Source organism: Geospiza fortis, unplaced genomic scaffold, assembly GCF_000277835.1.
Source record: "Geospiza fortis unplaced genomic scaffold, GeoFor_1.0 scaffold732, whole genome shotgun sequence".
Classification (NCBI taxonomy): domain Eukaryota; kingdom Metazoa; phylum Chordata; class Aves; order Passeriformes; family Thraupidae; genus Geospiza; species Geospiza fortis.
In genome coordinates, this window is record NW_005054477.1 from 564,434 (window position 1) to 586,098 (window position 21,665).

Below are 21,665 nucleotides of genomic sequence, written 5' to 3' on the forward strand. Positions count from 1 at the left end.
TTGCTGTGCAGCTGTGTGCTGAGTGTGTCACTATCAAAAAATGTGTATCTATCCACTGGTTAGTATGCAACGCTTAGACAAAAAAGTCTCTTTTCTCTTCATCATGATGTTCCTCTCTGTGACTTAGTTTTCCATGTTCATAAAGCGAGGCCAGTCATACACAGGTACAACTATTTAATAGATTCTGCTTGAAGATCACTCGAAAAAGACATCATATATGAGGCTGAATTTTTAATACAACTCCTTTGATGTAAATTTTATCATCTAAGGAAACAACTTTCAGGAACTAGTTACTTTTAGCCCCTGTTGACCTAAACTCAGCCTACCTAGTAAATGGAGTAAAACATATTTATCCTATTACTGAAATCACACACACAATATACTTAACAATTTAAAATTAATAAAAATGGTGTGAATTTGTTGGATTAAATTAATACCCTTTTCAAGCATTAAATTTCTTGCTTACAGAACATCAGGTGTGGTTTCTATGTTGCTGTTAAGATGCAGCATGGACAAATGAACATAACTGCTGGTGTGGCATGTGAGCAGGAGCCTCCAAATTGGATAGGGGCGCATTTGTCTTCTCTAGCTCAGGGACAATCTCACTTCTTCCAACATCAGCCTCAGGACCACAACCAAACAATTGAAAAAATTGTGCTTATGGAAAGCTGTGAGGATAAGCATATTTAATTAGTTTTACCAAAAATTAGTTCTTCAAAATAAAACAATTGGCCACAGTACAGACATAAGAACATAGTTACTTTTCCCCAGTCCAAGCTCTGTCGTTTTGGAGGGAGTCTGGGGGTACTCTCTCAAATGACTCCTTTTGAGGCTTCTCAACAACAAAATTATTTTCAGCCTTTCTGACCTGCTGCTAGCCAGGTTGTGCTCTGCACCACAGTGCAGAGTGATCCCCATGTTTTACCTCTTTCTTGCTTCCTGAGGCCTGAATCCAAGTTTCTGCAACATTACCCAGAATGAATTTCCTTTTCTCAGCGGAACTGGCATTAGCCTAGATCATGTACAGCTAAACCTCAGATTCCCATATCGGCTTAGTGCATTTCTTGACAAAATCAGTGTTGGAAAATTGCTCATATGCATTTCACAGATTTCATACTGTTTTCATTGAATTTACAGGCAATATACTCAGTGAACTAAGTGAAGACAGCGCTAAGCTTAAAACCTACAATGCCATCCTCCTAAAAATACAAACCCAGGTAAAAATAGTGTGTACACTATTTTTAAATCTGGAGTTTGACATACCTGAAAGACAAGGACACAATTTCCAGTATTTTTTTTCAGTTTCCATTAATTCATTCATTTTTTTGTCCATTTGCAGTTATTGTTCTAAGAAGTACTATTGTATTTTCAGGGAAAGCCCCAATGAAGGCAGGAATGATGAATCTGACTCCATGTTCTCAGAAGGCTAATTTATTATTTTATAATACTATATTGTATTAAAGAATAATATACTATACTAAAGAATACAGAAAGGATACTTAGTAAATGCTAAAAAGATAATAATGAAAACTCATGACTCTTTCCACAGTCTCAATATAGCTTGGCCCTGATTGACCAAAGAGTCAAAACAATTCACGCCAGAATCCAATCAGACAATCACCTGTGGGTAAACAATCTCTAAAACATTCCACATGTGAGCACAACACAGGAGAAGCAAATGATAGAAGAATTGTTTTCCTTTTCTCCGAGGCTTCTCATCTTCTCAGGAGAAATATCCTGGGTGAAGGGATTTTATCAGAGAATGTGAATGCCACAAAGTACTTTTTCCTTTTCAGAAAATGTCCATGAGAAAACTAATTTTCATCTCTCCCTATCTCATATGTTAGGCATAAAGACTATGATGGAAAGACTCAGAGACAAACCTCCTGGAGAACTGGCTTAGTTTAAAAATTGTTCGCAGGTGTTTCGTGTCTGTTTCTTACCCAAAGATTATATGTTTAGCATTTTAATGTCCCACAACTTCTCGCCCAGTTCCCTAGGAGGATATGAAAATGAAGCCATGAAAGCTAAGCTGTTTGGTATTCATCACGAGCACTCTGATTGTGTTTCAGAGCTCTGGGATTTAAACAGGACGTCAGTCTTTCGTAGCCCGTTTGGATATCTTGGACTTCACATAATGCTGCTGGATGAGTATCAAGAGCGACTGTTCGTGGGAGGAAGAGACCTCTTGTATTCCCTCAGTTTGGATCGAATCAGTGACAACTACCGAGAGGTGGAGTAAAAAGCCATATATATACATTTATAGTATATATTTATATATATTAGTCTCTTCATGTTGTAACACATAGCACAGGATATTAGAAATTGCATGGCTGAGGTAATGGAGTTTTTGTAAGTGTTTTGTGCATGAACTCTAAGGCCATATTTATATTTAAGAAAAATGCACTAATTACCTTTTTTTCCCCTCCCCTCTTCACCCACAAGTCTCCCTCTGTATGAGGAGATGGGGAGTGATACTACTATTTCTCACTGAATTTCAGCATGGTAACAGATGTTTAGAACACCTCACATTTGTAGACATCTGATTTATCTCCACTATATTATTAAGGAATAATATCTCCCTGGTATTTCTGGGGAGTTTCAGAAGGTAAAATGTTAAGGGAAAAAAATAGCATAAATAAAAAAATAGTGTAGTATTTTTACATTTTATATTTTTAGCATATTGCATACTATATGCTAAAAAATAGTATATAGTAAACTATAAAAAGTTTTAATAGCAGCATAAACCTTGAGGGTTTTTTTTTGGTTTTTTTTTTAACCTTTAGAAACTGGATTTTGCATTGGTTTGAGCCAGAGGTGCTATTACATAATGACTAAAAGTGGCATTTGGAGGCTACTCAGTGGTCTGTGGGAGAAAGGTGGGTTAAGTCATAATCCTGGCAGAGAGCTCAGAACATTGTGGAAACCACAAGTGACTGGCAAACTGACAACTGAAGTGCAGAGGCTGGAGTCTGAGCTGATGTGAGCCTTGGATTCCTTACTCACTTCTGCCCTTGGAAGCTAGAATTGGAAACATACAGTGGCAAGGGAAGCTGGCAGGAGCATTGTTCCATTGTTCAACCATTTTGAATGCAGATAAATGATCTCTTGAAATATTTCAGTGTTTTCCTTATCTACTTTTTAAAAATTTCCCAATGTGTTTTGATGTATTTTATTTACTTGCAAATTAATTAGTAGAATAAAAAGTGAGTAAAATAATATAAAGTCCATTGGGAGAAATATTTTCATTGATTTCTATACTGCACTGACCACTGATGTTTCAAATTCTTTTCTTTCTTCCCTCTTGCTAAAAGTGAATATCACTATTCTTATGTCAGCACCCTGACCAACTTTACCATAAGTATCTTTGCTTATCTCCAAGCATAATTAGCATATTCCACTACTGTGAACAGATATAATGTGCTTTATGCTTTTTATAAACATTTGGGAATGTCAATCCTTGTTATGGGATATGAATCTATTCAGGGAGGCTATTTGAGAATTTATCTAGATTAAAAAACAAAACAAAACAGAATTTAACTCCTCAGAGGACAGAGTTACATACTGAGCTTTGTTCCTCAACAGTAAGATATAAGCTAATTCCTTTTCACTTTGATACAAATTATTACTATCCTGTGACAAAATATTAGAGCTCACAGATATGAAAACATTTCGACAGCATTTGTTTCTGTAAAATAAGCTTTTTGTCTCCACTCTCTTCTTTAGCAGTAAATCTATGAAGAAAGATGACAGGATAGAGCACTTCATGCTTCTGTCCAACCACCATCATCCCATCTGGACACACTCAAAGTTCATTGCTCCCCTTCTTGTTTTTAAGTGGAATATCAGCCATTTACTCTGAAACCATATTCTCTGTCTGGAGACCTGTGTAGAGTATGGCCAAGTGATGAAAACTCTTCTTGCCTTTTTTTATGCTAAAGATGAGAAACTGAAATAAATGAAGTTTGGTCTGGCACCTTTAGAAACATGATCTCACTGGGACCTAGCTGCCTTGAGTACAAATGGCATGAGCTTTTACTCTTTTTCCCAGAGTTCACTCAGAGCAGATGTCATTCAGGGATAGTTAAGGAAACTGTTAATGATAGTTATTGATAATCTTACAGCTTTATCAGCAAAAGTGTGGAATAAGGCATTTCTGTTATAGGAATCCTTAATTGCTGAGATACATTGGAGAAAGTTCCTGGAGTTGAGAGAGTGGTCAATTAATTATTACCAAAGTTCTTAATTAATTGATGTTTAACTGTGTCTTGGTTAGTTTTTGACCTTTTCTTTTAGACTGAAGAGTTTAGCTTAATTTATCTAAACTGGAAGTTGTAATCCACTGAAAGTATATGAGTGCAGGCAAGTTCCTGGATTTTATTCTCTCTCTGGTAACCAGGATGACTCACTATCTGCAAAAGAGAGGCTTCATGAAGTTTTGGGCAGATTCATATTGATCTTCATCTTCTGTGACTGAGAAAACAGTTTATGTCTTTTAATTCATAGTCATCCCTTTCTCAGCAATTTAGAATATGAATATGCTTTCTAAAAACCAAACTGAAATCCTTTCCCAACTAGAGATTTATGCCTTTTGCTGTAAAATGACCAAAGAATTCAGTTCTAGCCAGCATATTAGAAGTTATCCCAAAGAAAAACAACTAAATGCTGAGTGGACATAAAATGCTTTTGCATTGAAACCTGTTTACTGCCAAAGTAATCCAACATTTCCAAAATACTTAACTTGTGATGCATGTGAAGTATGCCTCCTATAAATCTGTATTTAATAGACTAGATGTTTTCTTCAGGTTCAATTCTCTTCAGCTTTCAAACTGCAACACTCTGAAGGGTAGATTATAGCTCTTTCATGTAACCTAATGGCTGCTTATATAAATGTCTACCAAATTATTTAAAATATATTTTATCCTCACCAATTTTCATATACACTAAAATATTAATTTAAAAAAATGGGGGTAAAGACCTTCAGGAAAAAAAATACTACTACTGTCATTCTTGCATTGGTGAGGAAATCCAGACATTTGGGTTGAGCTCTCAACTGTGGCAAAAATCTTCCATGTCACCTGGGAAAGACTCTCACTTCCCTATTTGTCCAATAATGTTTATTTTGCCTACTTTGCTCTTGGTATCTCTTATTTAATAGATATATGTTCTTGCTTAGAGTATGTAACAGATAATGTTTTATGTTTTTCAACATTACTTAGATGTCTTGTTTCTATGTGAAGAGTGCCCTTACGCTAAGAATAAGGGAGAATATGAAATGTGAGTATCAGTGTTTACAGAGAATTAGAGCCATATAAGCACCCAAAAGCTTGTGTAAAGACAAAGCTTTGTAGGCACGTTTCACTTAACCTTTGTTTTCCCTAAGAGCCCATTCCCTTTTACACCATCTTTTGGAATAAATCCTTACTCATATTTGAGATTTGGTCCAAAGCCTTCAAGGCTTGTAGTGATCTAACAGATAGAGAACTTTCGTTGGTGTCTGGTGCCAAATTTGTTTTTAAAAACATTGCAGTTTATTGTAATTGGTGCCAGAGAGGATCTTTGCTAACAGCAAACTTGAGCCAGTGCCAGTAGCTCATCACCACTGGTCAAACAGCTCCTAAAGAAGGGGGACCTTTGTTCCTCCTTTGGTCTCATGTTGGAGTGAAAATAAACTGATCTTCCTATTTGCCCACAAATTCCTTAAAGATAGCTTCTGCTTCAAGGGCCTTAGGAAGATCTGAGTCTGAAGAGAAACCTTCCCACTTCTGTGAATGGGCTTGTGCAGGCAGATTTAAATTGTGCGGTTTCTCACCTAGTGTGAGATGGCTCCAGATTCGATTTTATATGTGTACTGTAATAAATTATAGAGGCCTCATCATATATCTTGCCTCAAGTGAAGCTCTACTTCACTCCAGAGCTGGCTGAACACAAGTCTGCAATAGCAGGGCTTGCTTGAATCTTTGAATACCGTGTAGGAATGTGCACTAATGCAAACTGAAATAAGAAGCACACATATTAGTGAGTATTATGCATTGGAATAACCTTCCAAGAGGTTATTTGTTGATAAATATATACAGTATTCAGTCATCAGCAGATATTTTTAAAGAAATTATGTTTCAGCCAAGCACGAGTTAGCTGTTAATTAAGCGCTATTTATTGACTTAAACTGGGGACAGGCTGGTTGAATTGCTTAATTGCCCTGTCGCACATTAGAGTTCAGACTAGAACACACAGTAGTCTGTTATGGCCTGAAGTGCTATAAAGCTCATATAATTTCTTTAAATTTGTTTTCAGTATAGGTACCATCCCATTTTTTGAGGCTAGTGGCTGAATGGAGACAATGTTTGCAGACACTAATTAGCATTCCAGCTCCAATTAAAGTTTCGCCCATATCTGTACTTCCTTACAACTCCATTTTTTCCCATGATGAATATATTAAAAAATATCTTTTCTCTACAGTGCTTTACCCTTTACAGAGCTAAAATTACATCATCAAGATCAAGGATGAGAATATTGTGGTACAAAAGGAGAAAACATCACTAAACAAGAAATCTTAAAATTTAATTCACAGTAATCTAAAGTGGTGAAAATTTTTGAAAAAGTATGTTCAAGACAATAGTTATGTCAAGACTGCAGCCCAATGGGATGTATGCCAGTGTGATGCTAGTACAGTCTATATACCCAGGCAGATTTCCCAAAATAATTATTGATAGCTTGCCAAATGATTGTAATCCCAGCAGAGAACCAATTGAAAATTAAGGCCGGTAATTGTCACACCTCTTAAACATAAACATCAGGAAAAGTAATACATGCCAGGTTAAAAAGTATCATTGCAGCTGATTAATATCTGGATTTTCATGCAATGCAAACATATCCTATGTTATGCTAATTTAAAATTTGGTGTGATAGCAAAATCTGACATGCAGAAATTTTTTTAGTCTTGATTCTAAAATACTCTTGAAGAGATTAAAATCTTAATACTTATTTATGTTAAACTCAAGAGCCTTGCAAGAGTTATGAGTTTTAAAAATAATTTGTGGATAGAAAAAATTCTTCTGGAGACAAGTATCTATTACAAGAGTTATAATTCAGACCCATGTACTTCGGGCAATGAACATGGACTTGCCTTAGAAGTCAGTAATTTTGTGAGGAGGGTCAAAAAAATGGTCAGAGGGCCGGAACATCTTTCCTATAAAGACAGGCTGAGAGAATTGAGGTTCAGCCTGAAGAAGAGAAAGCTCTAGAGAAACCTTATGCTGGAGTTTCAATTTGTAAAGAAGCCTTACAGGAAAGATAGAATTTTCTCAGTGACTGTAGTGACAGGACAAGAGACAGAGGTTTTCAAATAAAAGACAGTGGATTTAGATTAGATAACAGGAGGAACTTCTTAACTACGAAAGTGATGAGACCCTGGAACAGTTTGCCACACAGAAGTTGTGAACCCTCCATCCCAGCAACTGTTCAAGGTCAGGCTGGATGGGGCCTTGAGCGACAGGGAAAGAAATCCCTGACTACAGTAGGTGGTTACACTAATTGGGCTTTAAGGGTCCCTTCCAACCCAAACCATTCTGCAGCTCCATGGTTTATTCTTTTTTTTCTGCCCAAGGACCAAATTTATGTAGCTCCACTGCAGCTGCTTTTTGACATTCCAGACAAAGCATTAGCATTAGGTTACCTCTTTGGCTTTTTTCTCTTAATTCTGTATATGTATTTAATTCAGTATATCTTAAGTGGAAAATGTACATACAAAGTATTTTCAACAGCACTGGGACTAAGTTTCCAAATGCAAAAATAATCACCTACACACAGTGTATTTAATATCAGGTTACAGAATCAAGTGTTTTATTCCCTCTGTGGTTTCTCTGTTCCTAACAGCCACCTACACCTGGTGTGAGCAAAACCTCTCATTTTAGCCTGCTAGTTAGAACATGTCTTTGGGAAGTCAAAGCTGTGTTTTCATACTTTTAGCCTCGAGAGATCTTAGAGATCTCATAACTTCTAGGTTTTTTGGGTTAAGGACAGGCTTAACCCAAGCTTCATTCGATTCCTGACCAGTGACTAAAATAAATGACTGTGGATCCTGAGTTTTGCAATGAATGAACCAGGAATGGCCTGACCAGGCTGACTGGATGAGTGCCTTCATGTGAGTTCAGCAGAGTCCAGGTACCTTTCCAGACTATACAGCAGCAATGTAGAGACTAGATGAGAGTAATTTTTGATCACTCATAGATAACTACAAGACCATTTGACTGAAAACAGATGTTCTGATTAACTTGGATTTAGATGGTGTGAGACCTAAACACTGCCAGGGCACTGCTGACTGACTCAGTTTGCCATTGACCAGGACCCCCAGGTCCCTTTCTGCTGCTGCTCTTGTCTCTCATTCCCTGAGCCATACACAGCACTGGGGTTGCACTGTCCCAGGTGCAGAATGCACTTGCCCTTGTTAAACTTGATACAGTTGGTGATTGCCCAGCCCTCTGATTTGCCCTGGTCTCTGCAGTGCCTTGGCCCTCAAGAGAGTCAACAGCTCCTCCCATTTTAGTGCCATGCAAATTTATTTAGTATTTCTTTGATTTCCACATCCAATTTGTTAAGGATGATATTAAAGGGAGGCGGGTCTTTTACTTTCAAGCCCCAGGAATCTAGGATTAATAATTTATCCCCACTTGTCTGCAATTAAGTTTTCTAATAATTTATCATTTTCTCAGATTAGAATTATTTCAAAAAACTAAGACAGTTCAATTACCAAAAAAAACCAACCAAAAACTAAAAACAAAAAAACAACAAAGGGAAGAAAAAGGCTTAGCAGAAGAATTTCATTTAAATATGTTTTCCAGACAGAAAAAAAAATTGTAATTGGATTAATGACAAAAATGTCTTAATGATGACATCAGTTTTTGGATATTTACTTGGTTTCAGCCAAGCTTGATAGCACTGATGTGAACATGTTTTTGTTTTCACTTTTAAATGTTGTAAGAAATTAAGTAATCATTCCAGTGTGATCAGTCATTGTTTAATATTGTTTTCATCCAAACAAATCATGCATCTGGGATGAAACCTAAATGTTATACAGTAGATAGCTGAAGAAAAACTCACTTGTGTAATTTGGCTTCACTTCTGGTAATTGACTGTGAAGAGCCAATCCTATTCCCGTAAGGTTAATTGTTGGCCATTATTAACTTCACTGTAAGCCATTTTCTTTCCTAAGTGTCACTTGAAGCAGGAAATCAGTAGTTCAAGATTAATAGCTATGTTGAAAATCACTGACAGTTTAACATAGATTTTTCTACTGAATTTATAGAAAATGTTCCATACATTAACTTCCTTTAAATTCTGTTGACTGCTAATAAATTTGCTGTGCTGCCCTAATGAAGACAGTTGTGTTCCAACAAAGGGGAGACTGATGGTCTTTTCTCTCAGGGGATGCAAGGCTCAGGGGGAACTCATCACAGTATTCCAGTACTTAAATGCTTTAAGAGGCATCTCAAAGAGGAAAGAGGCTCTCCCTTCCCAAGGAGCCAGGGACATGGTGGAGTTTCTGTCAGCAGGGGTTTAAAGATGTCTAGGACAGACTGATAGATAATCTCACCTGGGCTCCCATTCCCTCCAAAAGCTGGACCAGACGATCTTTTGAGGCACCTTCCAACCTGGGCTGGTCTATGATTTTGTACTTCTGATCTAAGAATCTTTCACATGAGAAATAATGGAAAAGCTGGATTTCCATGATCAGACTGACAATTATTTTTTCTTCCTCAGATTCATTGGCCTAGTACACCTCTGCAGGCAGAAGAATGCATAATTAAAGGAAGAGATGCTGTAAGTATCACTAATTACAGATTAAATTCACTTTAATTATACCACTGGCTGGTCCAAAACAAGGATTCAGGCATCCCTAACTTAAGAGAGATTAAAGCACAGATATGAAGTGTTGCAGGTTAAAAATATGTAACTACTGTGAACACATTATTTTATTACTTTAATTGCTCTTCAAACCAGCTTGTAAACAGGCAATGAACACTTTTGGTCGCCTGAACTTTCTTCTAATTCTTATTCTGGTGTTATCAAAGAAGGTACCTTAATAATTTTCCTTTTCCATTTCCATGTCCTTTTCTTTTCATACACACAGATTATCTTCTCTATTTTCACATTCCAGTTTATCTTTAAAATTCACATTCTCTAGCATACATTCAAAAAAGCAGTTAAAGTATTAATAATTATAAAATGCACTGTAATTTATATTTTCCTATAGGTTCCTTGTTCTATTAATAACAATACTCTGTTTCAATGAACCTCAGACCTGTTCTGTTCTTGTGATTCAGTGCCCTGACTGTAATAATTTCCTGGGAAAAGACTTGAAAGCTCACTGACACACAGCAGCTGGTATCATTGGCAGCACAGGATGAAAGTTCTTCCAGAAGGGGAGCTCTCTTTAATTTTGCAGAGCACCAAGCTCATTATCTGTACCTCATAAACACACAGAGAGTACACCTAATAAATCCCACAGCTGAGAGAACTCACACTGAACCAAGGGATGTGAAAATTATGGTAGTTTTACAGCAACAGTGACAGGAATGTAGGACATGGAAGGGGACATGCAGGCTTTGCCCAGAAACACAGCAAACAGCAGCCTCAATGATAACCACCATAAATTGCCCGTAAATTAGGAAGCTATAAAGATTAAGGCACTGGAACCAGACTGGAAAGTAAGTAGTAGTAGTAGTGGTAGTAGTAGTAATAATAATAATAGTAATAAACAAAATGCCAACTCTTCCTATTCACCTGGGCTAGAACTGATCCTTTTTGAAGATTCTTAAGAGTTGATTGTAGTTTTTCAGGTTACTTTTACATCCTTGATAGTTTCAAGTGGCTTTGAAAATGGTGGTTTTCTACAATGGCTGAACTTTATATTCATATTAAATGAATCCCAAACCTAAATTATTTGGCTTTTATTTGATACTACCTTGAAGGATTGGCTGTTGTTAGTTAAAGCTCTACCATCCTTCTTTCACCACCACATATTTTCTGATACTCTGACAATACTTGCTTTGTTAAAAAGTGCAGAAATAGTTACTGTTGTTTCAAAACAAATATAGCTCCCTCAGACTTATGTTTCCCTAAAACTCAAAAACTTTTTGCAGTCCAGTTTGCTGTTATAAATCCTCAAATTTGCATCCTATGAATGCGGTCATTTAAAGAACTTCATGTTTTTCCCACATTTCTCTGCAACATGGAGGTTTGGAGTAACTACTGCTTTTACAGAAAAAAATAGAACTTTTCAATAATCACAAGATTCTAGAAGTAGACTCTTTAAGAAAAATACATTAAAATTTTAAAATTTTGTAATATTGTAATACCAAACAATATTCTGATCCTCACATGAGACTTAATTATGTATGGACTATGTGAACGAGTAACACTAATTAATATCAAGAAACCTTAGTAATTTCATCAGCATGCTCAGCATTCAGTAAGATAAATTACTCAACCTGAAAGGAACCTAAATAAGAATCAAAAAACATCCTACTATTTTTCTTTTCACCCTTATTTTGTGTAGCCATAAACTACTGACTTAATAACATAATGTCTTAAAATCAACCCTTTGTCAATTTTAATTTCTTAATGCTTTTTTTCACAAAACAGACTCCAGAGAAAATTTTCTCTATTTCAAACTTTTTTGCTTATTTCCATGCTGTTTCTATTTTTTATTTTCCTTTGCAAAAGATCTGTTACTCAAGGCATAATTATTAAGTAGAACTGATAATACCGTGATAAGATTCTCAGCACTGAAGTACTTCACATGTACTGTGCTGCCTCTTTCTCCATAATAGAACTGGCCACTTTTACAAGCTTGTATAACCTTAAAAAGTTATCAGTTCATGTTGTAGCAGTAAAATGGCAAGTACTGTAGTCATAAACATTTTCAAAGCTTGTAAAGACTTAATAAGACAATTAAAAAAGGCTTGTCTTAATAACACATGTATACTCTTAAAATAAGGCCATATTTTCCTGATTTGAGTGAAGGAAAAAAAAATTCTTCAGCTGTCATCCAGTGTGCCAGGAATCACACCTGCTAGCCTGCAGTGTGAGAGTTCTCAATTACTCTGAATTACTTTATCAGAATTGGAAATCATTCAGAGATAAATCAAATTCTGTAGAGATACCTCACTCCTCCACACTGAGAAGTTTCAGATTAACAAAATTCCACAGATCTATTAATATATCTGTGGAGCATCCTAAAGACAGCCCTAGTATTTAATTAATTGATATAGTATAAAGAAGTCTTATTTCAATGTTCCCTTGGATGATGCATCTCTTCCCTGCTCTGTGTTAAACACATTTTTAGTAGGGTTATCAGCAATTCCTTTTTGCTGACACTTCCCAGAACAGCACCTTTTGTCATCTGTTTATAAACGAGCAAGTCTAGCCATTTTGAATTAGTGTTTTTCTATGTTTGGTATTTTCACATCCTAGGAATTTTTTTGCAGATTTTTTTTCAGGCAATCCTACAAAGGCACACAAGAGAAAAAAAAAAGTGAATATTTTTCCCATTTAAAAAAAAATTAAATCCCTAAAATGATTTTGGTATAAAGATCAAGAGTTGAAAGTGTATATGGATAAAAAAGGAAACCATGGAGTAAAGAGCAGACCCCCACAGAGAGCAAACAAAGGGAATAAGTCAGGAAGGAGGAGAGGGAGAATCAGGAACAGCATCAGCACCCAGTAAAGCATCTATTCAAAAACTTCATGGCATCATAAAATACCTATGGAATAGCATTTTGCTACCACAAGTCAGCAAACTTTTGGAAAATGAACATAAAAAGTGGACACCTCTGTCTTTGAGTTCTGATCCATACAAGGAGGATCACATGCTACTGATTTAACCCCATTCTTCTCTCAATTCGTCTGACTTTGTTTTTATTTCCTTTAAAAAAAGGAACAAATTAGTTACAAATCAAGACATTCCAAAAGTAAGATATTAAAAGGTTGGTTTGCCCTTTGTATATGCATAATAGTTAATTACAGAACAGGTTATGTCTTTTGTAGGTTACTTACTTTTATGAATTAGCATGATATATCCTGAAGATGAACAGTTAAGGAAAATCAGGTAGAGGGGGAGATTTCTTTTCTTTTTTATTTGCTGGAGGATATGGAAGACTTACACATAATGATTCAGGGATCTGAAGAAGAAAGATGTATTTTTAGTTTTGAACATAATGTGGATTTGCAAGTGTTGAATTCTGCCCATGAATTCCCTAAAGACCCTTCCTTTTTGATGTCAAGTTCTTGCAGTTGTTAATAAGATCCAGGATTGTTCTCACACAAATACAGCAGTCCAAAAATGAGAGTAGTTATCAGTGAAAAACTGGAAATTTTCAAAAAAGGAAATTCCTCCACTCTGTTTTACATGTTCATTTCAGGATTGCATTAATTGCCTTTTGGAGATGTCTGGCCTGCTTCACTGGCTATTGAAAAAGCCAGAGAGAATTCCATAAATTACATGTCTAAATGCCAGAACAAATTTAGCTGGGATTAATTCCATTTTAAATGTCTTAACCATGATGAGACTTTTAAAGCTCAGGGTTCTAAGTTTCAGAAATGTTGAGCAATGAATTGAAATGAACAGTAATTTTGCTCCACTCAGAGAAACCATTGCAAAATGCCAAAAACCATTAATTCTAAAGCCAAATCCCAGAAATCCCAGGAGTCCCAAAATCAAGGGATACTTTTATCTCAGTGTCTCCATTTCTAGTTTAGCACAGGAATAATGACCCCACATCTCAAAGGAATGTTTGAAAATGTTTTAATTGTGATATTTATGAAGCTGCAAATACACTAATGAGTCCCAAAGTATTGCCCTGGGGAAAATGAATATTTCTTTTTCAAAGGGGTTTAAACAGTGGAAACAGACAAAATATGTGTCTATACAATATAAAAATATTGATTAACAATTAATTATACAATAAAGTGCTGGTGCAATTAAAAATTATATTTTTATGGAGATAAAGTATTTAACTCTAGAGAGAAGCTGTTTGCTGACCATTCACATCTGATGCTCTGAATCTTATGTATGTGTCCTATATATCCAATAGTCTATAGTAAAGATCTATTCAGATTTGCAGATTATCTCCATGACTAAAGAAGCACAAAAGTGTGTTTTATAATTTAGTAACTCCTAACTGGTTAAGCATCTAAAATAACACATGAATTCCCATAAAATAACACTGATTCCCACAATCAGTGCTCTAAACTTGCTTTTTTAATGTAAAAATGCCTACCCGTGAAACTTATGGAGCAGAGTTAGTAACATGAAATGAAATAGAATCGAAAGATTCAATATTAGAACATCACTTATGGGCACATATGATACTAAAAAAAATAATTTAAAAGCTAATATTTCTCCGTGTTTATTTTTTACATAAACTAGGATGAATGTGCAAATTACATCCGTGTCCTTCACCGATACAACAGGACCCATCTTCTGGCTTGTGGAACAGGAGCTTTTGATCCAGTCTGTACTTTTATAAGAGCTGGACATCCATCAGAGGTAAGAAATTTGGTTTTTAGTACTGATTCTTTCAGTCTAGTTTCCAGCAAAGCCTCTGTGGTTAAAAATAAATATTTAAGTTCAGTTGTTCACAGCTCTCATCTGATAGATATTTTCCCTGATGAAATGTAATGCTGAACTACAATTTAGTTTATGTTGAGGAACTCACTAATATTTGAAAGTATATTCTGGAGAATTATTCAAAGAATCCCAAGACTTTTTCATTTTAGGTTTTTTGGTGTGTTTTCCACTAGGTAAGCTGATAAAGTAGTTCTTAAGAAAAAAAATTAAAAGTTTTGAGGGAGTTATAGCTAAATCTGTTGGAGTTTGTTTTTTGTTGTTGTTTTTTGTTGATTTTTAAAAATTACATAATATATCAAAATATGTGTTAGTTTGATGGGAGATTGAATTTCTTAATGATTTTTTGCTAAATTCTGCTTCTTTATACTGGTCTTGTTCAGCCAAGTGCATGTAAGTTCCTTAATGATGCTTACAGCTGAGTGAAACAGTACTGCAGAGATCAACAAGAAGAACATATCATCAATATTTTGAATATATTTTTTATGCAAAAATACAAATTGTCTGGACATCTCAGGAGCTGGGATCCTTTCTGTCTCAGCTATATTAGAACAGGTTTAAAGATTCAGCAGAAGTACCAACCTCTCATTTTAAATTAGCATGTAAAACTACTTGGGCATCAGATCTAGGCTGCTGAAGGCACATGTGATGACAGCTTTAGGAACTGAACTAGGGATTCTTGGGAATGCTCTTTGTGAGATGGGACTTCATAGATGGAGATGATCTATAACCCAGAGATTGCTTTTGACTGGCAGGTGTCAGGAAGGGTTGCTGGTCAATGGTTTTGTTTGGTTGGTTCACATGATGTCTCCTGGTAGAGCTGAGCACTTGTCATGGAGCTGATGCTACAGCACCTCCAAGGGAATTCTTGCTTTCCCCTGTGGCCAGGAACTCTTGGCGTAAATAAATTTAATTTCATATATAAAGTTTTTTAAAGTGTACTCATAAAAATCAACTAAGGGATTTACTTCAGGCAAATATTTTTGATTAATCTTTTCTGAGTCCTTTTGACAAAACAAATGACAACATCAGCAGAAGCAATCTCCAAGGATCCAATCCATGCTGTGCACCTCCAACTGCTGTCAAAACGAGAAGCATCTCAGGAGTTAGGACTCCAGGACAACACTTAGATTCAGAGTTGTATGAACTGCAGAAACACACTGTCTACTGAAATTAAGGAAGGAGATAGATAATAAGCAATGTTAAAATAAGGAGGATTTGTATGTCTTTGCTCCTCTCACAAACCTCCTGTCAGACTTCCCAGTAAAATTTGATGGAAGCAATGGCTATATATGTAGGAACACTATTTTAAAAAGCATAAAAAACAGACTAATAAAGATAGAAGTCAACAATAAAAATAAAAAAAAAAGAGAAACAAGATATATATAGCACTGAGTGACCCATGATCATCCCCTTATCTTATCCTTCCTTCCCTTATTTTTGTTTATTATTCTGCCTTGTCACACTGAGGTTCTAAAATTTTACCCACGCTGAAATCATGGGAAAATTTCCTTTTTTTTTTCTTTTGGTTGTGTAGACAGGAAATATATTTTCTACACTAACAAGTAGCTATACTGTTTCCTGTTATCTGAAAAGCTGGCCATCAGGATTAAAAAAGACATTTATATGGTGCCATTTATATGGTAGGTTAAAAATGACACATGGTATGTGGTTGAATGGGCAAATTGTAATCTTGCTTTCTTTGAGTGATCAGGACATGGTGTAACTGCAGGAAGTGAAAGGACAAGATCCTTCTGCAGAAAGCTGCAGCTCAGTCTCTGCTGATCTGTCTGGTCAAAATATCCTCTTCCCAAAACATCTGATTACTGTCCTCTATTTCTTACACCTCATCTCTCTGGTCATTTTCTCACTGTCTGAGTGTCATGGAAAGGACAGTAGCAAATGAAACAGTATTTAAAATTACTATATACCTCTTTACACCTCCTCATAAGTAAGTAGCACAATTTATGTTTGAGCCTCATATATTTGAACAATGTGACTTCTCAGACACGTTGAGGTGTAAGGTGTGGAATGAAGGAAATGAGGGAGCCCTTTATGACAAACTTCTGTGTATCCAGATACATAACTAATGCAGCATAGGAAGGTAGATTCAGACTTTCATATGGAATTATTAACCAGCAGCATCAGCATAGAAAAATATTTGCTCTGTGGTCAGGGACCTTAACTAGAAGTTTCAATAGTGCTCCCTGAGCTGGTGGAATGGGGAAGGTGGGACTGTCTCAATAAAAACTGCAGGGTTCTTAAGTTCTAATGGTATATAAATGTAACCTAGAGATGAATTTAGAGAGACATTTAAGCACGTGACAGAATAGCAGGACTGTATCTTCTGCAACATTGCCTCTTCCCATTTACTGTGCAGGCCAAAGAGGAACCTGTTGGAACCTAACATCCAGTTAAGGCTCTGGGTCTTGGTGATCACTAGTCCCACGTTGCAGGGACATTTATCTTGTAGCTGGCTTCCAACAAAAGTCATCCATTTCTGACTAGCCATTTGGTAAGAAAATGAAGCATTGCTGGTTTTCCTTTGAACAGTGGAGATTTCCCAAAGCCATGATCACAGGCACACTGTATGGCATCCTGATTTAGCATGGGTTTGTGAGGTGCAGTACAGTTTGTGAAAAGGAGCATTCTGCCTCCTGTATAAAATCTTACATACTTATACAACCACAAATTCATCTTTTCATATCAAAACCAGGTTTGAGCTGTGTCTTGCAGAACACTGAGCTCTTGTCAACAGATCATGAAGGCAAAAGGAGATTTCCAAAAATAGGTAGAATTTGATTGCTTCATTGGCAGGTCATTATACCATGGAACTGCCTTAAAACAGAACGTCTAATGTTCTTGAAAAACACAGCAATAATGTCCATTCCCCAGCCAGTCTCTGTAGAAGGTATTAACATTACAATGTAGTGAATGAAATGTGCTTTGAAATCTTTCACATGCACATTGTGCTATGATACATTACAGCTTCTTTTGTGCTTTCTGTGGTGATAGAAATTTCATTATGCCATGCATTTTGTCTTAATATGTTGATCATAGAAACCAACAAGAAGTAAATATTGGTTTTATTTAATTCTACATCAAATTTGTGTTGTACCACCAGAATACAACCAAATGTATTTTTCTAAATCAAATTACTTATAAGTTCTATTATATACTATATATCCATTTGAAAGATTAAAAATGGTTTACTGCATTCTATCCCAATATTGGCTTAATTGATTTCACTGTGGAATTCCAGACTGTTGAGTTTCATAAAGCTGTTTCAGTTGCTATATGTATAAAAATGTATAAGCATAGTCACTGACTGCAGCTTGTTATCTTTTTCTCTGTTTCTAATTACTCTGATCAATGTTGCTTTTCCAAATTTAAACATTTCAGCAAAATACTCAATGTTTTTCTGCCATTTAGAAATAAGTTACAAATTAGGAAAAGTAGGAGTCCTGACTTTGCAGACAGAACAACTACTGGTGTTTGCAACAGAACATATTACAAAGTCTTGTCCAAGAAAACATAGCCAGCCAGTAAAGGAATTCATCATCTCTGACTTCATGAAATGCTCCCAAATGACAAAAATCAGTGCAGCTCAGAAAATATTGGATTCTCCCAGGGTTTTTTTATTATTTCATCCAGAAATTAAGGTGAGTCCATTAAAATAAGCATTATTTTTCCTGAAGAAAGCAATAGTAAGACACCCTGCACCCCAAATTTTTCATGAGGAAATGCATAGCATCCTTCCCATGTGCTCTGCAAGGGAAAATCTGAGATAAGACTTCAAACAAGATATAGAAGATGAAGAAAAGTTCAGAAAAAAATCTTATTTTGCTTGGATTCTCACCAAAGTGACATTTGTCTCTCCTGTTGACTTTGATGCTAGCAAGGCCGAGAGTGGGGGAGGCACCTGCATTTTAGTGTCTTCCTTTTGCATTTATATAAACTTCTCAGTTTTGTCAGGTGACAAGTACTGAAGGAAGTGCTTTCTGTCTTAGTCTATGTTTCACCACATCTAGCTGCTGGTAAAAGAGTACCCTGGCACTGTTCTGCATAGCTGAAAATAGCCTGGGTGAGTTTTAATATACCTTAGATAAATCAAAGGACATATCTGCAGTCAGGTAATGATTTATCTTTATGAGTTATCTGTTCAGTAGACCAGCAGGTGTAGGGGGGTCCTGGAGGCTTTCCAATGATCCATTCTGCCTTATTCACTAACTCACAAAACACCTTTAACAAGTCCACCTGGGAGTTTCACCAAGTACAGCTAAAAAAGTTACTCTGCCTCTATAGGACCTGCAAAATTAGTAGAAATTCCAAAAGAAAACAATGTGCAGAAACAATATCCCAAGTTTTTGCAAGCTACATGGGGGACAAGATAGAGCTGATTCCTGAAGAGGAAAGCATCTCTGCATGACAAAACCTGTTGAGGGAATTAAATTTATGAGAAAGAACTATGCATGAAGAATTTTTCCTCCATAACACGCTGTAAATTTTTAATATGTACATGGAGCTGGCAGGGTGCCATTTCAGTGCCTCATTTAACTCAGTAAACTGCCTCCAGCTGTATTTCTCCACTTTGAAAGGCTGATGGATTAAGCCACCCTTTCCACAAAATGGACTGGTGGTTTTTGGGATTCTCCTCTAGGTGTTCCTAATCTGATGTATTCTTTATTATGTTGTTTGCTCCCCAATTTGCCAATTGAAATTCTATTTATCAGGGAAGACCAGATCTGAGTCTTTAGTCCTGTTAGAAAGGACTTGCTTTTAGTAAGCAGCAGCTGTATTTTTTTTTTTACTTGGAAGACAGTTCAGTCAAGTTGGAACTTTTTCTTTTAATCTGAGTCACCTTTAATATTTTGTTGAGTGTGGGGAAGGACACTTATTTTTCTATATGCTCTGTGATTCAATGCAAAACCAAGACAGGTCTAATTGTGCAATGAGATTTCTGTTTACCCCTCTACACCAACCAAATGTAGGCAACATGACCTCTCAGCTCTTGCTTTAACAAACTAGAGCGAATTCACATGCACGTCATGAGAGAATATGCCAGTCTTAGCTTATCTTTGACATGACATAAATCTTCTCCTCTTGACCAGCACATGGTAATGTCATCATTCTTCCAGCTTTGTTGAGAAGCAAAATTGTAGACATATTTCTATCTGTTATTTTACAATAATAAAGTTGTTTCTGACGTATTTTTTATAATCAAAACAAGCAATGACCTGCCAAGTTGATCCCTCTCCATGCTTATTCCTATTACCTCATCTCCACACTGTTTTCAGAGGATTAAGGAGCAGGAACATCTGGTTTCACTGACCAAATAGAAGTGGGTGTTGGTCAGTTCTTCATTAGATAGAATGTGTGACAAATTCTTGCCCTGAAAATATTTGCTCAGAGACACAGTGTCCTTCTGCATGAGTGAAAAGCCACCATTTGGAGCACCATCCACTAAATATATATGAAGTTCTGCCAAATGGGCAACACATGTCATAAAATCTTTTACCAGAGGGGTTCCTTTACATCCTCTGGTCTGAATGCCCACACCACAGACTGCCAAATTGCACCAAAACATGCATACACCCCACACATCATTTAGGTTAAAGCATTTCATGTTCTGGAAGTTGAATATGCATACATTTCAAGAGAGGTTAAAATGGTACCTGATTTAGACAGAAAATTAATTAAGTGAAGACAACATGTATGCTCACAGCAAACAAAGGTGCTGTGCTGCAAAAGAGGAAAAGGGGTAACACCACTCTTTCTCTGACCTAAATATTAACTGTTCTAATATTTAATTACTTTTAGTGTTAGGAAATAGCCACTTATTCAAGGTCAATTTTTTTCTAACTTCAGCTTCCTGTCATTTAACCTTGATATGTCTTTGCTATCAAAGTTGAAAAGTTTCCCACTATCTTTTCCACATCTTTTCCTTATGTAAGTACCTATGCACAAAGATCAAGCCACCTCTTCACTTTTTTTGATAAGATGAATAAATATAGCTCCTTAAACCCCCTATCACCAGGACTCCTCAATCTTATTTGTGTCCTTCCTGTGAACTCTCTGCAGTATTTTCACATCTTCTGGAAGTGCAGACACTAGAATCACACATGCTATTCCATGGTGTGTGTACAGGCAAGGTCACTGCCCCACCTCTGTTTGAGATTCCTCATTCATGGACTCAAGTGCTGAGTTCTTGGCCATGGTATCTCAATGAGAAAACTCTTTTTAGCAGTTTGCACTTGACCCAAAGTTCTTCACTTGAGCACAGAGTTGTCCCAGGCTACACACTTTGCTGAGGCACCTAATTATCAGTCTTGTATAACAAGGTAAATTAAAAGATTACTGGTGCTGCCTGTCAGTGTCAGCTTAAATAAGGCATCTGGGATAGCCAAGATCCTAAATGAGGCACCTGAGTGTAATGCATGAAAGCAGCCTGAAGAAGGATCTGAACTTCCATCTTCTAGGGTGTTCTGATGTACTTCAAATACAAACTCTGTTCCCTATTCCAAGATGCAGCACTTTAGATATGGTTATATTAAAATCCACTTAGCAAGCTTCTGACCTTTAACTCAGTATTCCAAGCATTCCATAACCTGAGCTCTCATTAACCTTTTCTCTCTCTTATTTTGGCCTTCTCAGTTCTTTTGTGAACTTTACTAGGAAAGTTTAAATCACTGCTAAATTAAAAAAATAATCTTTCTAGCAAAAATAAAATTTAGGGAAACCTTCAGTGAAAGAAGGTGATACCTCATCAATGATACCTCATAAGAACTGTGCTTTAATATATGTCAACTATTGGTGTTTCTTAACAATTCTACAATGCACATTGTTTATCAAATACCTATGTACTTAGTGAAATGCTCTGTAGAAAGTAAAGTATTCTGTAACAGCACAGTTGCTATTATCATTCTTACATTTACAACAGACAACAGGTTTTTTGAAAGTGCTCTCCATCCATAAAATGAGGTGAATAACATTCATTACTTTTGAATATTGGCTAAATATGGCCATACGTGAAGTGTAA

At 36.2% G+C, this 21,665-nt stretch overlaps 1 protein-coding gene across 1 annotated transcript in view; it reads left to right on the plus strand.

Annotated features, from left to right (window-relative positions):
* The window catches only part of SEMA3E (semaphorin 3E), a 130,661-nt gene that overhangs the window by 66,708 nt on the left and 42,288 nt on the right, over positions 1 to 21,665 (plus strand). The window contains exons 2-4 of the mRNA XM_005428281.2: positions 2,073 to 2,233; positions 9,760 to 9,819; positions 14,429 to 14,548. Of these exons, the coding sequence (XP_005428338.1) occupies positions 2,073 to 2,233; positions 9,760 to 9,819; positions 14,429 to 14,548 (341 nt within the window). The remainder of the gene's footprint in view (positions 1 to 2,072; positions 2,234 to 9,759; positions 9,820 to 14,428; positions 14,549 to 21,665) is intronic.